Consider the following 19,695-nt stretch of genomic DNA (forward strand, 5'->3'; position numbering starts at 1 on the left):
CCACACCGAGTACCAGGAATCACCCGGAAAGCCTCATGCCCTGAGTGGGCCATGGTGAGGGCCATGGCGGGGTCGGGTCGGGGGGTCGGGGGGGGCGCATGGGGGCGTGACATCCCGAACTGCCGTCATGAGGCTCACAATGAGTGATCAATGTGGACGGGTCCAGATGCAAGCTGTGCCTGGCCCATACTCCAGAACCACTGGAACAACATCTCAGGGACCCCCTGGGAGCCAGAAACCCAATATTATCCGGACATTTTGTGTCCTCTGGTGTCCTGCACCAAGGAGACACTTGGTAAACTGGCTAAATAGAACTGACTTCAAATCCAAGCATCATAGCATTGGAGTCAATATTAGGATCACGGAATCTCAGGTGTTTGGTCTCTGATCTTCCAGCATCCCAGAAATGTTGGCTTACTTATCTTCCCCAATGGGGAGCTCACTACCTCTAAAGACAGTGGGACTGTGGTTGGTTGGCGAGTTCTTCCCAACATTAAGCCCCAATTTGCCTCTTTGTAACACCTGCTGCAGGTGGGCCTGGCCTCAGATCCTGCCCACTGTCTAAGGCCACAGAGCAGAGAAGCAGGGGCCACCCCAGATCCTGTACCTGGCCACAGCCTCTCTGAGCCACAAAGACCACACTGAAGGGATGGGAGGATGACTTCAGCTCAATGAAAGGGCTGGTGCCACTCAGCTGTGATGGAGGGAGGTCAGCACAGGCCAACTGTGGGCATGGGCAGAGCTCCTGTGCCCCCAGAGCCTGGCCAACACCCCCAGTGCCATTTGCAGCATCTGTTATTCCAGCACCCACCTGTGATGTGAGGACACAGGCTGGAGCACGGCCAAGTGCGTGGGCCCTTCAGAACTGTCAGCTTGTGAATGCCTGGGAGCACCCAGCAGCAGGGCTGGCCTGGCACTTGATGGACCAAGTCCAACTCCCAAACTCAGAGGGAGAATGGCAGAGGCATGGGCCCTAGAGTCCCTGGGTTCAAACTCAACCCCAGCCACTGATAGTGTGGGTATCACAGCAGCCTTTCCCTTCCTGGCCTCAGTCTCCTACCTGAAGGGCAGGGATAACTAGAACAGTTGCTGGGTGGATTCCCTGAGATGACCATGCACAGACTGTAGGAAGCACCTGCTACTTTCGAGGCCTCACAGGGTCTGGCTAGGCTCTGATACCGGGCATGTAGTAGCTTCTCCCCTTTCCTGATGAGCAGCTCAGAGCAGGGGCCCAAAGGGCCCCCCTCCTGGCCACTCTGTCCTCCCTGCCCAAGGCACCCTCCACAGGTAGTATTATCACATCACCTGGTAATTATCTGCAGTGTCTGAAAGCTCCAAGGAGGGGTTGGGGGTGGAGGAAGACTGTCCATGCCACAGTCCCGACACCATGCCACAGCCTGAGCTCCAGGAGAGCCAACCCACTCCTGTCTCAAGGCCTCCCTGGTGACACGCCCAAGCCCACCTGTTCACCCACAGCCCCCTGTGACTTCACTGATGCCAAAACTGCGCAGCACTTTCCACGCACGCCATGCTCTCACCTGGACTTTTGGGGACCTCCCCCTGCCTCATAGCAGCACCTTCCCAACCTCCCTCGCTTCTTGGATGCTGGGCTCACGAATGCTCTCACTGACGAGTCTGCGCTTTGCTGGCTAATGTTTCAGACGCGCCAGGTGGACATGCCCAAGCCTGACCTAAGCAACTGCCACCACAGCAGCCAGAGTCTAGCCCGGGGCAGCCGCCCCTGCATCCTCACTGGTCATGTCCAGCTGCTCCCACCTCTACACCTCACTCCCAGCCTCACCTGACCTCCAGTCCCCACAGGCCACCCCTCTCACCTAGAGACTCCCAATCACAGGTCCCAGCCCCTCTGCTGTTTCCCAATTGCAGCTCAGGCGCTTGGCATGCAAATCTGAGCACACCCCCCCAACTGGGAAGAAAACACTCCAGAGGCCCCCCTTGTCCTACCTTGCTGGTGCCCGTCCTTTCCTCCTTTTTTTTTTTTTTTTGGAGGGGGGTGCCTGGTGGATATGAACTGTCCTTTCCTCTTGCTCCTTCCAGGTCTTTGGGACTTTGCACTAGCTCCATTGTCATGGCCTGAGGCACTCTTCAAACACCAATCACAATGCCACCTCCTCCTGAAGCCCTCCGGCACTGCACCTCACTCTGCAGGCCAGCTGCAACTGCTGCCTCCTCCACAGTATCCACAGTGCCCAATAATCTTCACTGAATGGATGGATGCCAGCTGTCAGGTGGCTAGCTGTTTTTACTAAAATGCATCTTCTAGGACTTTACACTGAATCTACCTAGCCACCTGACAGCTGGCATCTCTAATCTTGTAATCCCAGCACTATGGGAGGACGAGATGGGTGGATCACTTGAGACTAGGAGTTCAAGACCAGCCTGGGCAACATAGTGAGACCCTGTCTTTAATTTTTTAATTAATTTTTTAAAAAAAGGCCCAAGAGGACAGGGTTTGGGGAGTTTCATGTGGAGGCTGACAGGAAGGGGAACAAGAACTCATCCATGGCCAGGCACAGTGGCTCATGCCTATAATCCCAGCACTTTGGGAGGGTGAGGTGAGTGGATGGCTTGAGCCCAGGAGTTCACGACCAGCCTGGGCAACATAGAGAGACCCCGTCTCTACAAAAATAAAAAAATTAGCTGGGCATAGTGGCACATGACTGTGGTCCCAGCTACTTGGAAGGTTGAGTGGGGAGGATCACTTGAGCACGGGAGGCAGAGGCTGCAGTGAGCTGAGATAGTGCCACTGTACTCTAGCCTGGGCAACAACAACAAAAAAATCAACTCATCCATGTGTCCAACTCTACCAGGACAGAAACTTCCGTACTTAGGAGTCTTCCAGTCTTCACTCTATGTATCTCTTCATCTGACTGTTTATTTGTAGCCTTTATTTTATCTTTTTTTTTTTTTTTTTTTTTGAGATGGAGTCTCAGTCTCGCTCTGTTGCCCATGCTGGAGTGCGGAGGCATGATCTTGGCTCACTGCAACTTGCGCCTCTCGGGTTCAACCGATGATTCTCCTGCCTCAGCCTCCCGAGTAGCTGGGATTACAGGCTCCTGCCACCACACCCAGCTAATTTTGTACTTTTAGTAGAGACGGGGTTTCACCATGTTGGCCAGGCTGGTCTCCAACTCCTGACCTCAAGTGATCCACCTGCCTCGACCTCCCAAAGTGCTGGGATTACAGGTGTGAGCCACCGTGCCGGCCTATTTATAGCTTTTAAAGTTTCCTTTGAGCTACTGACTTTAAGGGATGATAAAGTATATCTGATGAGAAAATAAAATAAAACATCCTTTGAAATAAACCGATAAACAGGTCTCCCTGAGGTGTGTGAGCTTCTCTAGCAAATTAATTGAACCCAAAGAGGGGGCCTTGGAACCCCAACTAGAAGCCGGTTAGTCAGATGTTCCCAATGCCCAGACTTGTGACTGGTGGGATGGGGGTTGGTCTTGTGGGACCAAGCCCTCAACCTGTGGTTTCTGAGGCCATCTCCAGGTAGACAGCACCAGAATTGAGTTGAATTGGAAGACACCAGCTGGCGTCTGCTGCAGAATTGATTCTTGCTGGGTGTGTGGGAGAATCCACAAATTTGGTTACAGAAGTGTTCTGTGATGATTGTTGTCTTGTGAGAACAGAGGCGAAACAGTTGTGTTGTGTGTGTGTGTGTGTGTTTTGAGATGGAGTCTCACTCTGTCACTCAGGCTGGAGTGCGGTGGTGCTATCTCGGCTCACTGAAACCTCTGCCTCCTAGGTTCCAGCGATTCTCCTGCCTCAGCCTCCTGAGTAGCTGGGACTACTGGCACATGCCACCATACCCGGCTAATTTTTGTATTTTTTAGTAAAGATGGGGTTTTGCTATGTTGGCCAGGCTGGTCTCAAACTCCTAGCCTCAAGTGATCCGCCCACCTTAGCCTCCCAAAGTGCTGGAATTATAGGTGTGAACCACCACACCAGGCCAAAAAACACAGTTTGAGTTGGTTTTTCCTCACATGACCTTATTTGGAAATAGAGTCTCTACATAAGTAATTAGTTAAGATGAGATCATACGGGATTAGAATGAATGAGCCCTGTCGGGCACGGTGGCTCACGCCTGTAATCCCAACACTTTGGGAGGCTGACAGGGGTGGATCACCTGAGGTCAGGAGTTCAAGACCAGTCTGACCAATATGGTGAAACCCTGTCTCTACTAAAAATACAAAAATTAGCTGGGCGTGGTGGCGGGCACCTGTAATCCCAGCTACTTGGAAGGCTGAGGCAGGAGAATCGCTTGAACCTGGGAGGTGGAGGTTGCAGTGAGCCAAGATTGTGCCATTGCACTCCAGCCTGGGCAACAGAGTGAGACTTTGTCTCAAAAAAAAAAAAAATTAAAAATTAAAAAAAGAATGAATGAGCCTTAAATCCAGTAGCTTCAGTTTTTTTTGTTTGTTTGTTTTTTGTTTTTTTTTTTTGAGACAGAATCTTGCTCTGTCACCAGGCTAGAGTGAAGTCACCACGCAATCTCAGCTCACTGCAACTTCTGCCTCCCGGGCTCAAGCGATTCCCCTGCCTCAGCCTCCCAAGTAGCTGGGACTACAGGCACGTGTCACCACACCCGGCTATTTTTTTTTTTTTATTTTAGTAGAGACAGGGTTTCACCATGTTGGACAGGATGGCCTCAATCTCCTGACCTCATGGTCCGTCCGCCGCGGCCTCCAAAAGTACTGGGATTACAGGTGTAAGCCACTGCACCCAGGCACTAGAGTTCTTACAAGGAGGCCATGTGAGCTGGGCATGGTGGCACTCACCCATAATCCCAGCTACTTGGGAGGCTGAGGCAGGAGGACTGCTTGGGCCCAGGAGTTCAAGACCAGCCTGGGCAACATAGTGAGACCCCACTGCAAAAATAAGGAAGGCCATGTGAAGGCCACACAGACACACAGGGTAGATGGTTTCAGAGACTGGAGTGATGCAGCTGCAGCCAAGGAAGGCCAAGGATTGCCAGGAGCCACCAGAAGCTGAAGAGGCAAGGAAGGATCTTCCCCTGGAGTCCTCAAAGGGAGTGTGGCTCGGCCTATACTTGGATTTCAGACTTCTAGCCTCCAGAACTATTCTGTTGCTTTAAGCCACTGAAGTGGCTTTGTGTAATTTGCTATGGCAGGTCCTTACTCTGTCTATGGTTACACATCCAACAAGTGGCAGCCCAGGGGATTTGAATCCAGGCCCTGAGCCTATACCTGTGGTCTCACACCACCCCGCCAAGCTCTGCTGCCTACTACAGCCTCATGACAATTCCTGGCTCTGCAGAAGGTTGACGACCCGTTCCTGTAGAGCAAACACAGAGGACATCCTGTCTCCACAGAGCATCCATCTGCTTCCTTCCTCCTAGTGAATGCCCCCAAACCATTCTGTGTCCTTTACAGTGGCTACCAGGAGCCTCAGTGCCACACAGCTACTTGCTGAGGTAACATGAACCCTGAGCTGGCCTTTTTCCCTCCTGGGCTTGAACAGTACCACTGGGTGGGTAGAGAAGGGCCCAGAGGCAGTGCAAGGCCAGTTCCAGCCCTGGCTGCAGCCCTCTATCTGCCCATTGGGCCAGCTGGACCTTGTGTTCCTGTCATTTGAACTAGGCCACTGCATGAGTGGCAGAGGGCTTGAGACTCCAAAGGTGTGACTGTCATCAATTCTTGTCTCCTGGCAGGTCCCACTTGGAGCCTAGTATGTTCCCCTCAGGGCCTGAGGTCTAGCTGTGTCCTCCCTACCTGATTCTCCAGCCCCCAACCTCCCACCTCACTGACTCCCTAGGGATGGCAGGGCTACCCTAAAGAATCCAGGGCAAGCCCTTGAGCTTCCACATCAGCCCTGGGAACTGAGAGGACAACATCGCAATCCCTCCACCCCATGGAGTCTCAACAAACACAGCTCTGCTGCTCAGGGTAACCCCAGGGAGACGGGCCAGCAGCCTTCCGTGAAGAACACATGCAGGCTGCCGAGGTGGAATCATGCCCCCATGCCTGAGGGGATAGCTCTGCCTCTGGGGGCTGCTGTCCAGGTCAGATTAGGCCAGAAATTCTCTCCAAGAGCCCACTCACCCTAGGCGCCCCACAAGCAGGCAGAGAAAAGCCCATCCAAGGATCTAGGCCCAGACGCCACCCTCCCTCCCTCTTTTGCTGGAAAAATGTCCTCCAGGAACCTCTCGGCCAGGGACACAGAGGGTGGGGGATGAGAGGCGGGGGCTGGGGCAGTTCTCTGCCTTCCACAGGACTCTAAGCTCTGGGCACTCCTCCATACCGCTGCCTAGGTTGCCCCTTTCATGCCTCCAGGCTCAGCCCTCCATTCCCTCCGTCCTCCCCTCCCCCTGCCCAGTATTCTCACATTTGAGGGGACAGTGCCCAGGCCTGGCTCAGCCTCTGGGAGGATATGGTCAGGATCTGGGAGCCCTCCCAGCTCTGGCTCCAGCCCTGAAGCTGCAGGGGATGAGGGAGGAGGGCTTACCGGGCTGCCTGCTCCGGGCAGGGGGTCTGAGAGGTCCCTGGGGCACCAGAGCTGCAGCTTAAAGCTCTGACCGGGTTGGTCGCCACTTCAGTTCAGCAACAGCGCCTTGGCCCTGGGGGAGGGCATGCAACGCCGTCATGCAGGTTTGCCAGGGAGGAAACCTGTGGTGCCAAGGTGGCCCCAGGACAATACTGGCTGCACTGGAGTGGGAGGAGAGGCTGTTGGGTCCAGCTGGCAGGTTCCAGGGGAGAAGGGGGTGCAAGCACTGCTCCAGCAGGGGTTCAGGGTCCGTGGATGGTCAAGGCGCTAAGACATCCTGCTGTCCTCTGCCTTGTCTCAGGGGCCCAGCCCCACAGGATGACAGAGCCTAGCACCCTGCCCTCTCCCCACTGCCATCTCTGGGCAGGCAGTGCTTAACCCAAAGGAAGGATTGAATCTTCACAGGGTAATTAGCAGACACACACACACACACACACACACACACACACACACACACACACACACACACACGGGAGCTTGGCTGTCGTCCCTCACTGTATGCCCTCAGACAGTGCTCAGCCCTTCCTGCACAACAGGTACCCCTCTCACAGGCTAGACACGTGCTCCTTGCTTGGAGAAGTGGGGACTGCAGATCAGTGCCTCAAACGTCCCCCAAGCAGGAGATGTGAGGGTCCCAGAGCCGGGATTGGGGCTGCAGGGGCCCAGCAGGCCTCCAGCAGAGACCTAGGTTTCTGCTGAGGGAGCCCTGGGAAGTGGGATACACCTTGAGCTGGGTGGGTCCGTACCTCACCCAGGTCCTCAGAGGAGCCAGGGCCCCCATCTCACTCTGCCTGCCACCACCCCCACCCCTTGTCAGGGAGGCAGACTGAAGCCAGCGGCAGATACAGCCCGCCTGCTGCCAGCTTGCCCAGAGCTGGGCTTAACGGTTAACCTGACTCTTCATCCGGTTTATTTCCCAGGCTGGGGTCAGAGGTGGGGACCTGCCCCAAACCAAGAAGCAGGAGGCAGTAAATATTTGCCAGTGCAGGAGTGTCCATGTAGCGTGAGCAGGTGCTACACCACAACTGCCAGCTGCAGAGAAGATTTCTTTTTTCTTTTCTTTTCTTTTTTTTTTTTTGAGACAGAGTTTTGCTCTGTCACCCAGGGTAGAGTGCGGTGGCGCCATCTCGGCTCACTGCAACCTCCACCTCCCAGGTTCAATTGATTCTCCTACCTCAACCTCCCAAATAGCTGGGATTACAGGCGCCCGCCACCACGCCCGGCTAATTTTTTGTATTTTCAATAAAAATGTGGTTTCACCATGTTAGCCAGGCTGGTCTCGAACTCCTGACATCAGATTCCGCCTGCCTCGGCCCCCAAAGTGCTGGGATTACAGGCGTGAGCCACCGTGCCCGGCCTAATTTTTGTATTTTAGTAGAGACAGAGATTCACCATGCACGGCAGATTTCTAAAAGCAATGGGGGCAATACCTAATACTGGCACACGCAGAACCCCCACCCCGCCTAGAATGCTCTTTGCACGGTCAAAGCGACTATTCCCCAGTTAGCACTGGGACCAGAGGGTAAAGAGGTGCCAAAAGCCACCTCGTCTCGGCCGAGCTCCGCGTCTCCCCTGGCGGCTCCAGGCCCTCGGGTTCTAGCGCCAAGACTGACGCAAGCAGGGCCTCCTCCAGTGAGATCAGGCCAAACCGAGGAACCCACTGGCCTCGCTCCCGCGCGGGGTGGGGCGGGCGCTCAGCCTTCGGACCCGGACGGGGCGGGGCCGCGGTGGTTGGGGGCGGGGCCGCGGTGGTTGGGGGCGGGGCCGCGGTGGTCGGGGGCGGGGCCGCGGTGGTCGGGGGCGGGGCCGCGGTGGTTGCTGGCAGGGCGACTAGGGGCGGCCCCGGGAGCGGGGCGCAGACATCCCGGCCTCCTGTGGGTTCGGCGACCGTCGCGCGGCGGCTATGGGGGCGCGGCTGGGCTGGCAGGCCGGGCCCGACGCTGGCTCCGAGGCCGGGGCGGCGGCCGGCTGCAGGCCTGCGCCCTACGAGCGCCGGGTGCGGTGGCTCCGCGAGATCCAGTCCACGCTCGCCGAGCGGCGGCCGGAGCGCGCCCGGCAGCTGCTGCGCCTCCTGCGCCAGGCGAGAGAAGGAGCCGTCCGCCCCGGGGCTGGCGGCCAGGGAGAGTCCGGGGGTCTGGGAGGCGCGGGGCTATGCGTTGTGGGCCTGTATCGGCCGGGAGGCGAGGCGGAGCTGGTCTCTCGCGCGCGCAGGCGGGTTCCGAGGGCGCGACAGGCTGCAGCGCGCGGCGTCTTGCGTGGGCGAGAGGGCGACCGCCTGGAGTGCGGGCTGGGTGAGGTCGGCGGACCGTGTGTGGAGGAGGGGGCCGCTGAGTGTGTCAGGGTCTCTGGGGTTTGAGAGGGGTTGTGTGTGTTGAGGGTGGCCCGGTAGCCTGGAGCTAAGAGCCCAAATTCAGGCCCTGGCAAGATGGGAGGGGCCCGGGAGGAGTGGCAAGTGAGGTCAAATCATCTTGTATTGAGAGATAATGGAAGAGGGTAGCTTCCCCCTCTTCCAGGATCCGGGAGGCAGTGGACCCTGGAGAGAGGACCCAGGGCTGGTCTACGGATGCAGCCTCACCCCAGGACACCATGGCAGCCCACAGAGAGCCACCACATGCATCACCAGTTATCCAACAGGCAGCTCATGCCCTTAGAGTACACACCACCAGCATCTGTGCATCACAACACTCGTTCCCGTGGTGGCTGTGCTCCTACACACACCAGGTACACTAAACCCAGATCCCAACCCCTGGGTTGTCCCAGGATGCTGGTGCCCCCAATCACCTGGGCATGCCACTTCCCTCACCACCCCGTCCCCACCCCCTACAGCAGCTACCACCACTACGTGCCCCATCCTGTGAGCAGGAAGTCAGCCATGCAGGTGTTCGGCCTGCGGAAGGTAGATAATTAGAAATGGGGAAACTGAGGCATGGAGCGACGTGGTCATCCCAGGACCCACAGAGAAAATGTGGGGCAAGCCAGGGCCAGAGCCCTTCTTCCTCTCTTCCCTTCTCCACCTCCTCCAACTCTGGATTCAGCAGGCTGGAAAAATGGAGCTGTCCCTTTAAGAGGAGCTGTCTAGACCCGCGGAAGGCAGGCTGGCAGGTTGCGGTCTGGGGCCTTGTCTGGGTCTGCCAGGCTCATCAGCCAGCCTTCCTCCTGGATCTTCCCTAGCTGGCATCTGTGGCAAACAGCAGAGCAGCACTGAATCAGCCAGACAACCAGAGGCACAGATCTCAGTCTGGGATGCCGTCTGGAGCCCAAGACACCAGTTGGGCATTTTAACTGGGAAACTGGAGGGAAAGAAGGATCCTAAGAGACCACCTCTTTGTGTCTCAGAGGTTGGGATTTGAGGTCCAGCCAGGAGCCTATCCTGCTCCATAACCTGCAGGGACCCTGCAGCTGTGACCCATGGACTCCCCTGCCTGGCCCAACTTCCTGTGCTTGGGACCCACACACAGAGCATATCACCTATGGATTGGAGAAGGCCCACATGGGGTCTAGAGGCCCCTCCTGGCTGTGGCTGCCCCATCAGCTCTCAATATGTCCTCTAAAGAGACCCTCTGGACCAGATGCAGTGGCTCACGCCTATAATCCCAGCACTTTGGGAGGCCGAGGCAGGCAGATCACCTGAAGTCGGGAGTTCGAGACCAGCCTGACCAACATGGAGAAACCCCTTCCCTGCTAAAAATACAAAATTAGCTGGGCGTGGTGGCACATGCCTACAATCCCAGCTACTCAGAAGGCTGAGGCAGGAGAATTGCTTGAACCCGGGAGGCGGAGGTTGCGGTGAGCCAACATCGCACCATTGCACCCCAGCCCGGGCAACAAGAGCAAAACTCTGTCTCAAAAAAATAAAAAGAGAGACCCTCTGAAAGAGTGTTCAGCCCCACACCAGTCCTGTGGGAGTAGACAGGAGGAGAAAGTGGAGGAGTGAGGCAGGAAGGCCAGGGCAGGTCTGTGCAGGCGGTGGGGTGGGGGATGGGTAGGAGAGAAGGCTGGAGGCCTCAATCTTGGCAGGAGTGGTGGGGAGAGAGAAGGGATGACTAGGTGAGCTGGGGGAGAGAGGAGGACGGAAGAATGCTGGGGGGTTCCAGAGCTTCTGGCCCCCGTGCCTGGGAAGATGGGCATGGAGGCACCCTATACTGAGCTGGGGCATGGGTGGTGAGGCCAGCTTCAGGGTAGCATGCCTTTGAGACATCTGAGAGAGAGGTCCGCCCCCAAGGGAAGGATCCAGACCTGTCCGCAAACAGATGCTGGCCGCAGCTCAGGAAAACCAAGGAATAGGTGGGAAGGCAAAGGGTCTGAAGGGAACACTGGGGGACAGGGGAATTTGAGGGGTCATAAGAGCAAGCCCCCCACCATAAGAGGAAAGACCCCAAAGAATCCCACTGACAAGCCCTAACCCCAGAGAAGGCAGTGTCACAGCACAACACTTTACCTCGAGGGAACCGGTCTAAGGGTTCTGGGAGTCACTTACCACTTCCCTGAGGGTTCCCATGTCCCTCCCCTCTACTTATCCAAAGGGTCCACCAAGGCCGCGTGGCTCACACTGCAATCCCAGCACTTTGGGAGGATCGCTTGAGCCCAGGAGTTTGAGACCAGCCTGGGCAACATAGTGAGACCCCATCTCTACAAAACTTTTTTTTTTAATTAGCTGAGCATAGTGGTGCCTGTCTGTAGCCCCAGCTCCTCAGGAGGCTGAAGTGGGAAGATTCCTTGAAGAGGCAGATGTTACAGTGAACCGAGATCACGCCACTGCACTCCAGCCTGGGTGACAGAGCGAGACCCTGTCTCAAAAAATAAATAAGCAAAAAAAGAAAGGGGCCACCCACCACTGGACTGTTGGCCCATGGCTGCCTGGGGGGAGAATCCAGCCAGCCTTAGGGAGGAGATGGAGAGACAGGAACGGGCATAAGCAGCATCTGGCTGGCTGGGGTGGGGCCTCGAGATGGGAGACCCAACGGGCTCACTCAACTCTCTCTTCACCACTCACAGGACCTGGGCCTTGAGAGGACCCTCCTTCCTGATATCCTCTACAGAGATGTGGCCTTCCTCAACCTGGTCGACCCCATCTCCCATGACCTGCTTGTGAACCTGGCCCGGGACCTGCAGTGCCCCAAGAAGGTGAGGCTGGCAGGCACGGGCCCTGGGCTGGGCACTGTGGTGGACAGGGGCCAGCAGAGCCCAGGGCTGGGGACCGGGAGGCTAGGTCCTTCTGCGGCTTGCTGCGTGGCCTTAGGCAAGTCACTGTCCCTGTCTGAGACCTGCTGCCAGCATCAGTATATTAGGCTGGCCACCAGCTAGAGCAAGTGTGAGCTGTGCTTTGCAGGACCCTCAGAGTCCTGGGCAGACCCGTTTTCTGTGTGGCAGCACTGTGTGCCAGGCCTGGGGACCCAGGCAGGGGAGACTGTAGCTGGGCAGAAGTCATACGGGGACCCTGCGGGTCACAGACTGTTCTGAGAAATCCACCAACGGAAACAAACTCCCAGCCTCTGAGTTCCTGGGCCAGAAGAGAGCCGCTCTCGGCTACAGCCCCTATCTGTCCACAGGTCTCCATCCTGTACAGACACCCTTGGGGACGGGTGCTCACTGCTTTCCCCCACAACAGCTGGGGTCATAAGCAAGGCCCTCCTCATTGCTGGGGTGGAGTTTGCCACCTGCAGCCTCCACCCTACAGCTGCCCAGAACCCCACTCTGATGGCACCTGCAGATGTCCTGCCATGAGCATCGACACAGCCCCAGGATGTGTGGCTGTGACCAGCCACTGGACCCAGACTCCTAGTCACAGTGAGTCCCCAACCAAAACAAGGGTATCCGCTCTGGGCCCTGCCAGCTCTGAATGCCCAGGTCTGTGCACAGTCGGCCCCTAGGACTCTGCGCCTAGCCCACAGCCATCACAGGAACGGCCATGGCTTGCAGCTGCTGTGTGTGCTGCCTGCTCCTGGGGCTGTTCACAGAGGGACTGGATAAAGGATGCAGTGGAGCATGCTCAGTGCCAGCTTTGTGGGCCGCACACCTCAGATTCCGCCCTGAACTGGGCCTCTGCAGGAGCCCAGTTAGGACTAAGAGAGAGCCAGGTGATGGTGCTGTAAAACATTACATCCCCCAGCCCTGTCAGCCCAGACCCAGACCCCGCAGGCGCAGTCTCGCTTGGAGAGTGAGAGGAAGAAGAACATGCTGACCTGGCTTGTTCCTACTCCCTGGAATTGGCGTCAGTGGACCACGGCTCCCTCGAGGGGCCTGGTCTGGCCTCCTCCCCCTGTGGCAAGTCCCCGAAGGGTGCTGAGGGTGGGCAGGCAGCCGGCTGATAGCCCGAGACGCTGGCCCTGGGCCTGAGGACAGGGAACAAGGGCCCATTGTCTGGGCTTCCTCCCGCCGGGCACTGCGGGACTGGACCAGCCTGTCCAGCTCCCAGAGGGCAGCCTCCCCTGGCTCTGTGCCAGGCCACAGCTGGGTTGGGGGGTGGGAGGGGGAGGCCCTGGTGGGCAACTCGGTGATGCATGGTGCACGGCCGTACTCATACACACACTTGGCTGCCCGGGCCCCTCTCCCCAAGGCCCTGAGGTGGGCAGGAGGGGCTCAGATTCACCATGGTGACACTGCCCTCCCACAGGACTACGAGCTCTGGAAGTCCTCGGACAAGATCTGCCGACAACTCATCTACCACCTCACCCCTCACTCGAAGCAGCAGCAAGGGTCCAGCCTGCGCCAGAGGAAGACCCAGAGCTGGTAAGGGTAGCCCAGCCACTGCCCCTCCTCACTGCTGCTCCAAGGTCCCTTCTCAGGTTGACACCTGCACTCTCACCAAGAGGCTGGTGCTGAAATCCCACCTGGTGAGGCCCTCACCTGGTCCGCATGAGGGCCCTACCCTGGAAGTCAGCCTGGCCTGTGGCAGCAGATGCTCCCCAAGCCAAGCTGCATCCTCTGAGTGACCCGTTTGCCATTTCCCACAGGACGGTCCTGCCTCCTGCCATTCACACGTCCCTCAATCTCTGGCCTGTTACAAGACCTGGACACCCCACCCCTCCACCCAACAGCCAAGGTGACCTCAGCAGGCATCTTCAGCTGAGACTTCCCAACAGGTTGCAGGGGAGGCAGATTCTGGATCGTGATTCTCATTTTAGAGGGAAGGAAACAGGTTCGGAGAAGTGGCTTGCCTAAGGCCACACGCTACCCTGATTTTCCTGTACCCTGTTGGGAATTCTTTGCCACTGCCAGGCTGCCTAAAGCTGAGGCTTCCGTGGCTGCCCAATAGCTCCCTCTGCCATGGGTCCCTCTCAGACACTCCATCCTGGAGTGACTCCGTCCATGGAGCCTCACACACAGGCTCAGTCCAGAGCTGGCCACAGGCACCAAGGCCCACGGGCCTGAACTGCTGCCGGGAGCTTACCCTAGCAGGCCTCCCCTGTCTGCCCTCCACCCCTGTCCCACCTTGGGCCTAACAGGCCACGCTGAGCTTGGACCCCACAAGGTTGTTCCCTGCCATGGCTGGTGGGGGTCCTGAGGGTGTGCTCACTGCTGTCAGTCCCCCAAAAGGCCTGCCTAGTGGGCTCTGTTCAGATAACTGGGGAGAGACCTAGAGGGTTGGTGGGGGAGTCCTTCTCAGTCTCTGAACTTCCCTTCTAACTGAGAAAACACAGGGAGCCCTCCCCCAGGGCCGGTCCCCAGCCTGCACACCCAGGACCTCCCCTCACACTACCCTGGGCCTGTCCCTCTCTATCCCCGGTGCCCTGTACAGCCTAATAGCCGTCCGTTTGTAGGAGAATTTCTCCCTACCCTAAAAGAATCGACATCAGAAGGGGCACAGGGAAAAAACATGTGGGCTCAAGAGTCAGAGCATCTCACTTTGAGGACCTGGTTCCCCGCTTAGTGGTATGTGGCCATGGAAGAGTTACTTCACCTATCTGAAAAATAAGTGAGATGTCAATAAAACAGGTGTGGGATGCTGGGCACACAGTGAGATTTCAAATAATAGTTCATGAAGATAGAGCCTTACTGTGTGTGTATTTAATCCGCACAACAACCACGTCCCATTTTCACCAAAGGGGAAACTGAGGCTCTGAGCATTGCTCATGGCCACCCACTTAGAAAGTGGGCCAGGCGTGGTGGCTCACGCCTGTAATCCCACCACTTTGGGAGGCTGAGGCAGTCAGATCACCTGAGGTCAGGAGTTCGAGACCAGCCTGACAAACATGGAGAAACCCCATCTCTACTAAAAATACAAAATTAGCCAGGCATGGTGGCACATGCCTATAATCCCAGCTACGTGGGAGGCTGAAGCAGGAGAATCGCTTGGATCCGGGAGGCAGAGGTTGCCATAAGCCGAGATTGTGCCACTGCACTCCAGCCTGGGCAAAAAGAGCGAAACTTTGTCTCAAAAAAAACGAAAGACACAGTTTGAATCTGGCTTTGCTACACTGTAGGCCTGGGCTGTTCCCAACAGGTCACTGTCTGTGGTCGGTGGGGGGACTCCCTGGTTGCCTACTCCCTCCCCACCTGCCACCCTCCCGTAGCCTCAAGAGCAGCCTCCAGAAGACTCTGCTGGCAGGGGAGACTGTGGACCTCTCAGGCATCCCGCTGTCGACACAGGACGTGCAACACATCACACGCTACCTGAGCACCCATGGTGCTGTACTGGCAGTGCTGGACCTGAGCTTCACAGGGCTGAGTGATGAGCTGCTGCACCTGCTGCTGCCCAGCCTGTGGGCGCTGCCCCGCCTCACCCAGCTCCTGCTCAACGGCAACCGACTGACACGGGCCACTGCCCGCAAGCTCACTGATGCCATCAAGGACACCACCAAGTTCCCTGCATTGGCCTGGGTGGACCTGGGCAACAATGTGGATGTGGCTTCCCTGCCCCAGCCCCTGCTGGTCGGCCTGCGCCGGCGGCTGAGCCAGCGCACCTCACTCCCCACCATCTACGAGGGCCTGGACCTTGAGCCTGAGGGCGGTGCGGCTGGGGCCACCACCCCTGCCTCCACCTGGCACTCCACAGCTGCTGGGCTGGGACCCGAGCCCCAGGCCTGCTGCGCCAGGTGACCCACCACCCACCTGGCTCATTGCTACTGACTTGTGATGCTCTCAAGCACATGATAGTGGGCGATGAAGGTTGAGGAGGACTCACAGGCCCCCAGAGATCCAGTGCAAATGCTCAGCCTGAGATTAAGGGGACAGAAGGAGAATGGACTCATAGGTGGCCAGGTGGCCAGCCCCAGCTAGAGGCTCAGCCTTCTCTCAGTGGGAGGGGCCCCAGCACCCACAGGGTGGACCCCGCAATAAAGAGTGACACCCACCTCTGCTTTTCTGCATCACCAACCTCAGGGTCACTGAGCAACAGCCCTGCTGCTGGGGTAGGGAGAAAGGGTGGCTGTGTCTATCCAAAAGGGAGGGAAAAAGGTCACACTGACCTTCCCCCAGGTGCTCTTTGGGCAAGTCCCCCATGGAGTCTAAGATGTGGGGGTCCTGGGTCCATCCCTGTGGGCTGGGGAGTTAGAGGAGGCCTCCAGGGAGCAGGCCTCACATCTGGGCAGGGCTTGGGCTCCTTGAGAAGGGGAGCTGCAAAGGAGTGGGTTGGGAGCCCCAGGAGGAGCAAAGCTCTACATGGAGCCCCACAGCAAGCTCATGTCTGAGCCCAGGCTGCCAGCCTCGCCACCAGGGCCCTCTGGGCAGGGGACAAGGCTGCACAGACCAGAGGCAGGGGCCACAGCTGACTAAGTGGGAGGACTTGGTGCCTGCCTCCCACAGGGTACAGTGCTGCTTGCCACCCCCAGTACCCAGCCCCAGGCCTCCTGTACTTGGCGAGGGGCAGCTCTGTGGGGTTAGGAGACACAGCAAGCCAGAGACAAAGTGCTTGTGTGTTCCCTCCTGGCCCTGGGGGTCCCCGTGTGGGAGAGCATGCAGGGGGTGGATGGCGCATCGCCAGCAGCAGGGGGCCTTGGGGGCACAGTAGTCCTAGGGCTGCCCCTGGCAGGGGAAACTGTCTCCCTCCCTCCCCAAGCACCATCAGGGTGGGCTCCCAACCAGAAGCCTAATGCCACAGTCACCCTCAGCCATGTGTGGGGAGTTACAGTTCAGCCCAACCAGAAGACAGGCAGGGCAGGCATGAAAGGAATTTAGAGATGTCCGGGGGGATACTGAGGCCTAGAGTGGGGAAGTCATTGCTAAGCCAGGAGGTAAGGTCTGGGGGCAGTGGGCCCCTGCTAGATGAGGAGAGACTCAGCAGCAGAGGGAGGCTCCAAGGCTAAAGAGGAGGCAGGGGTCCTCCTGGGCCTACACACCCCAGCCACCAGCTCTGACTTTCCCTCACAGCCATGGCCCACAGGGGACGGTAAGCGGCGCATCCATCCCCCGTGGTGCATGGAGTCCAGCACATTCCCAATCTGGCTGGATGCATAACAGCTTCTCAGGGCAGAAGGAGATGGCCAAGGAGGGTGAGGACAGGATGGTGTTGGGTCCCAGGACTGGGATGGAGGCAGTGAGGAAAAGGATTTTCCTTAGACCCCACTGATCTCACTGCTTTAGGCGGACTTCTTACCCAAAGGCTTTGGAGAGATTGGAGATCTCACAGTTCAGGCCCGCTCCGCTCCTGACTTGCCGTGGGACCTGGCCAGGCCTTTCCCTTCTTGGGATCTCTGCTCCCTCCCCTCTGTTAAATAGGACTTCCAGCTCTCAGCACTCCATCCTGGGGCCCAGCTCCCTCCCAGCTCTCCTTGTTTTAGGGACTGGCCCTGCCCAGCAGCTCAGAAGCCATAGAAGTGTTTCCCTATGCCCCTACTCTGGAACAGGGTGTTCAGGCTCCCCAGAGTGAGGCAAAATGGGGTAGATGGTGGGAGGGGCCAGCAGAGAGGATTATGAGAAAATGAAAGCTTAAACCAACATGCACTTATTCTGTGAGCAATCTATTACTTAAATCAAAACTGTATGAGAGCCGGCCCTGGGCCAGGCAAGCTGATAAACCTGTCACATAAGCAGGCCTCTGAGCCCTCCCTGAAACTCCTGTTGGAGAAATGCCAAGCTCTCCAGTCCCTTGTGCCCTGCTGACTCCCTGCCTACCACTGGCCCTAAGCCAGCCCTCAAACCCTCCACCGTCACTGAGAGATTCCTACCAGGATGGTGTGCGAGGACCTGAGCTGGTGTTCCAGACAAGCTCTGGGAGAATCCAGACAGCAGCAGATAGTTTCAGTCTCTCTGCCTCTTGGACAGAAGCACACGATGCAGTAGTGGAGCCAGAGCCTGAAACGGATCAAGTGGGGAAGGTTGGCCTCACTGCCATGCAGGTGTTAACAGCCTTCACGGAGCCTTCACGACCACCAGTAAGGCCGTCGAGGGCAGGGCCACCGAGCTCCAGGAAGTGGGAGCTTGTGGCTCATGCAGTCTGGTGAGGCAGAGAGCACTGGCCAGGACAGCTCCAGCCCAAGCTCTAAACGGAGGAGGAAGCAGGTGGGCTATACTCAGGCCGGTCCTCACTCAGGCCTAGTCTAGGAGGCAGACAGGCCTGGCCTTGGTCCCAGCCCGTCACTTGCTGGCGATGTGCTCCTCTCAGAGCCTGTTCCCTCATCTTGAGAATAAGGTACACCAAGCCTCCCATTATCCCACTGGAGTGAGGATGACGTAAGTTTTGGAAAGTGTCTACCGCATTGAGGGGAGGAGGGCAGGCACTCTTCAATGTCAGCAGGGCCTCCACCCAGGGCTCTCTGGGTGGCAATGGCAGGAACCCAAACCTTTGGGACTAGGCCATAGATGAAGCCATTTTTTTATTCAACAAGCACTTCCATAGCCTCCCTTGGGCCAGGTACTGTTCCGATGGCCTTATACTCCTTTAATTCTCTTCTCATTTGAAGGAGGTAGGTGCTCTGTTTTCCAGGTGAGTCCACTGAGGCAGAAAGAAGTTAAGAAAGGGGACTTGTTGGCCAGGCGGCGTGGCTCATGCCTGTAGTCCCAGCACTTTGGGAGGCCGAGGCGGGTGGAGATCAGAAGTTCAAGACCAGGCTGGCCAACATGGCAAAACCCCATCTCTACTAAAAAAAAAAAAAAAAAAAAAAAAAAAAAAAAAAATTAGTCAGGTGTGGTGTGGTGGTGGGCGCCTGTAATCCCAGCTACTTGGGAGGCTGAGGCAGGAGAATTGCTTGAACCTGGTGGGCGGAGGTTGCAGTGAGCTGAGATTGTGCCATCGCACTCCAGCCTGGGTGACGGAGCGAGACTGTCTCAGAAAAAGAAAAAATAAAGAAAGGGGATTACTTGTCCAAGTTCAAAGAGCCAGGAACTGGAGGAGACAGAGTGTAAGCCCGGGTGGCCTGGTGCCAGTCTGTGACGTTAACGCCTGCGTGCTGCTCCCTCTCCTACAGCCATCCCAGGGACTGTCACTGGGGCTACTCGGCCCCAGGATTCACCTAAATGAGCAAGCCCCTTCCAAAGAGGCCATTTGAAGCAGGAGAACCATCATGGTCCCCCTGTGGGGAACAGACCTCAAGCCTCGTTGTCCCTGGAGCAAAGCCAGTCAGGACCTCCCTGGACCTCAGTTTCCCAATCTGCAGCTACATGGTGGAAGCAGCCATGATGATCTGGGCTTTGCCCTCCCGCAGGATTGTAAAAGACTAGCAAAGAGTGGGTTTGGAAGTACTTCCCAGACTGAGCAAAACCCAGGCGGCCCAGGCTCAGGGCTGCGGAATCCACACCCAGCTCTTGGAATCTGCCTTCAGCTCCCTGGGCCTGAGGCTCCTCATGCCTTAGCCTGCCTTGCAGGGATGCTGAGAACATCAAAAGGAAACATGTAGAAAAGATGATGTGTTCCACAGGCCCAATGTGACCAAGAGTCGGGAACTTCTTTTCTGTCGTAAAAGGGAGGATATTTGAGCCCAAATAAGGTGCTTTAGGACATGAGCCTGCAGGAAAGGTCAGCTTCTGCTGATGGTCTTCATCTCAAGAATCCAGAGTCTTGGGCAACTGATCCTAGCTGCTGCTATCAACCCAGCATGGAGGTTTTTCTCTGGGACCTGGAGGGAAAGGAAAATGCACTTGTTCCACTTAAAGCTAGTTGCCGATCACCCATGAAAACTAGTATTTTCTTTTCCAACTATGCACAACTTTTTTTTTTTTTTTTTTTTTTTTTTTGAGACACAGTCTCACTCTGTCACCCAGGCTGGAGTACAGTGGCATGATCTTGGC

At 57.1% G+C, this 19,695-nt stretch overlaps 1 protein-coding gene across 4 annotated transcripts; it reads left to right on the forward strand.

Moving 5' to 3' along the window:
- Positions 1–8,345: 8,345 nt before the first annotated feature.
- On the forward strand, positions 8,346–15,823 carry LRRC75B (leucine rich repeat containing 75B). 4 transcript variants are annotated; one of them, XM_054543134.2, is made up of 6 exons: positions 9,259–11,302; positions 11,527–11,655; positions 12,081–12,318; positions 12,641–12,795; positions 13,145–13,260; positions 15,045–15,823. In XM_054543134.2, the coding sequence occupies exons 3-6, from the start codon at positions 12,252–12,254 to the stop codon at positions 15,568–15,570; spliced, it is 864 nt and encodes a 287-aa protein (XP_054399109.1). In that variant the 5' UTR covers positions 9,259–11,302; positions 11,527–11,655; positions 12,081–12,251; the 3' UTR covers positions 15,571–15,823. The 4 variants fall into 4 exon arrangements, with proteins under 4 accessions (XP_024095586.3, XP_054399108.2, XP_054399109.1 ...); XM_054543133.2 differs by lacking the exons at positions 9,259–11,302; positions 12,081–12,318; positions 12,641–12,795 and adding exons at positions 8,595–8,822; positions 9,045–9,252; XM_054543135.2 differs by having other exon boundaries at positions 9,259–11,655; positions 12,209–12,318.
- The last annotated feature ends 3,872 nt before the right edge of the window (positions 15,824–19,695 follow it).

This window comes from Pongo abelii, chromosome 23 (assembly GCF_028885655.2).
Source record: "Pongo abelii isolate AG06213 chromosome 23, NHGRI_mPonAbe1-v2.0_pri, whole genome shotgun sequence".
Lineage (NCBI taxonomy): Eukaryota > Metazoa > Chordata > Mammalia > Primates > Hominidae > Pongo > Pongo abelii.

Excerpts from the sequence above, each read along its gene's own strand:
- LRRC75B (XM_054543133.2), top strand. The coding sequence starts at position 8,683 with ATGCGTTGTGGGCCTGTATCGGCCGGGAGGCGAGGCGGAGCTGGTCTC. Across the intron at positions 9,253-11,526 it reads TGTGCTCCTACACACACCAG|GACCTGGGCCTTGAGAGGAC; the intron begins GTACACTAAACC and ends CACCACTCACAG. Across the intron at positions 13,261-15,044 it reads CAGAGGAAGACCCAGAGCTG|CCTCAAGAGCAGCCTCCAGA; the intron begins GTAAGGGTAGCC and ends ACCCTCCCGTAG.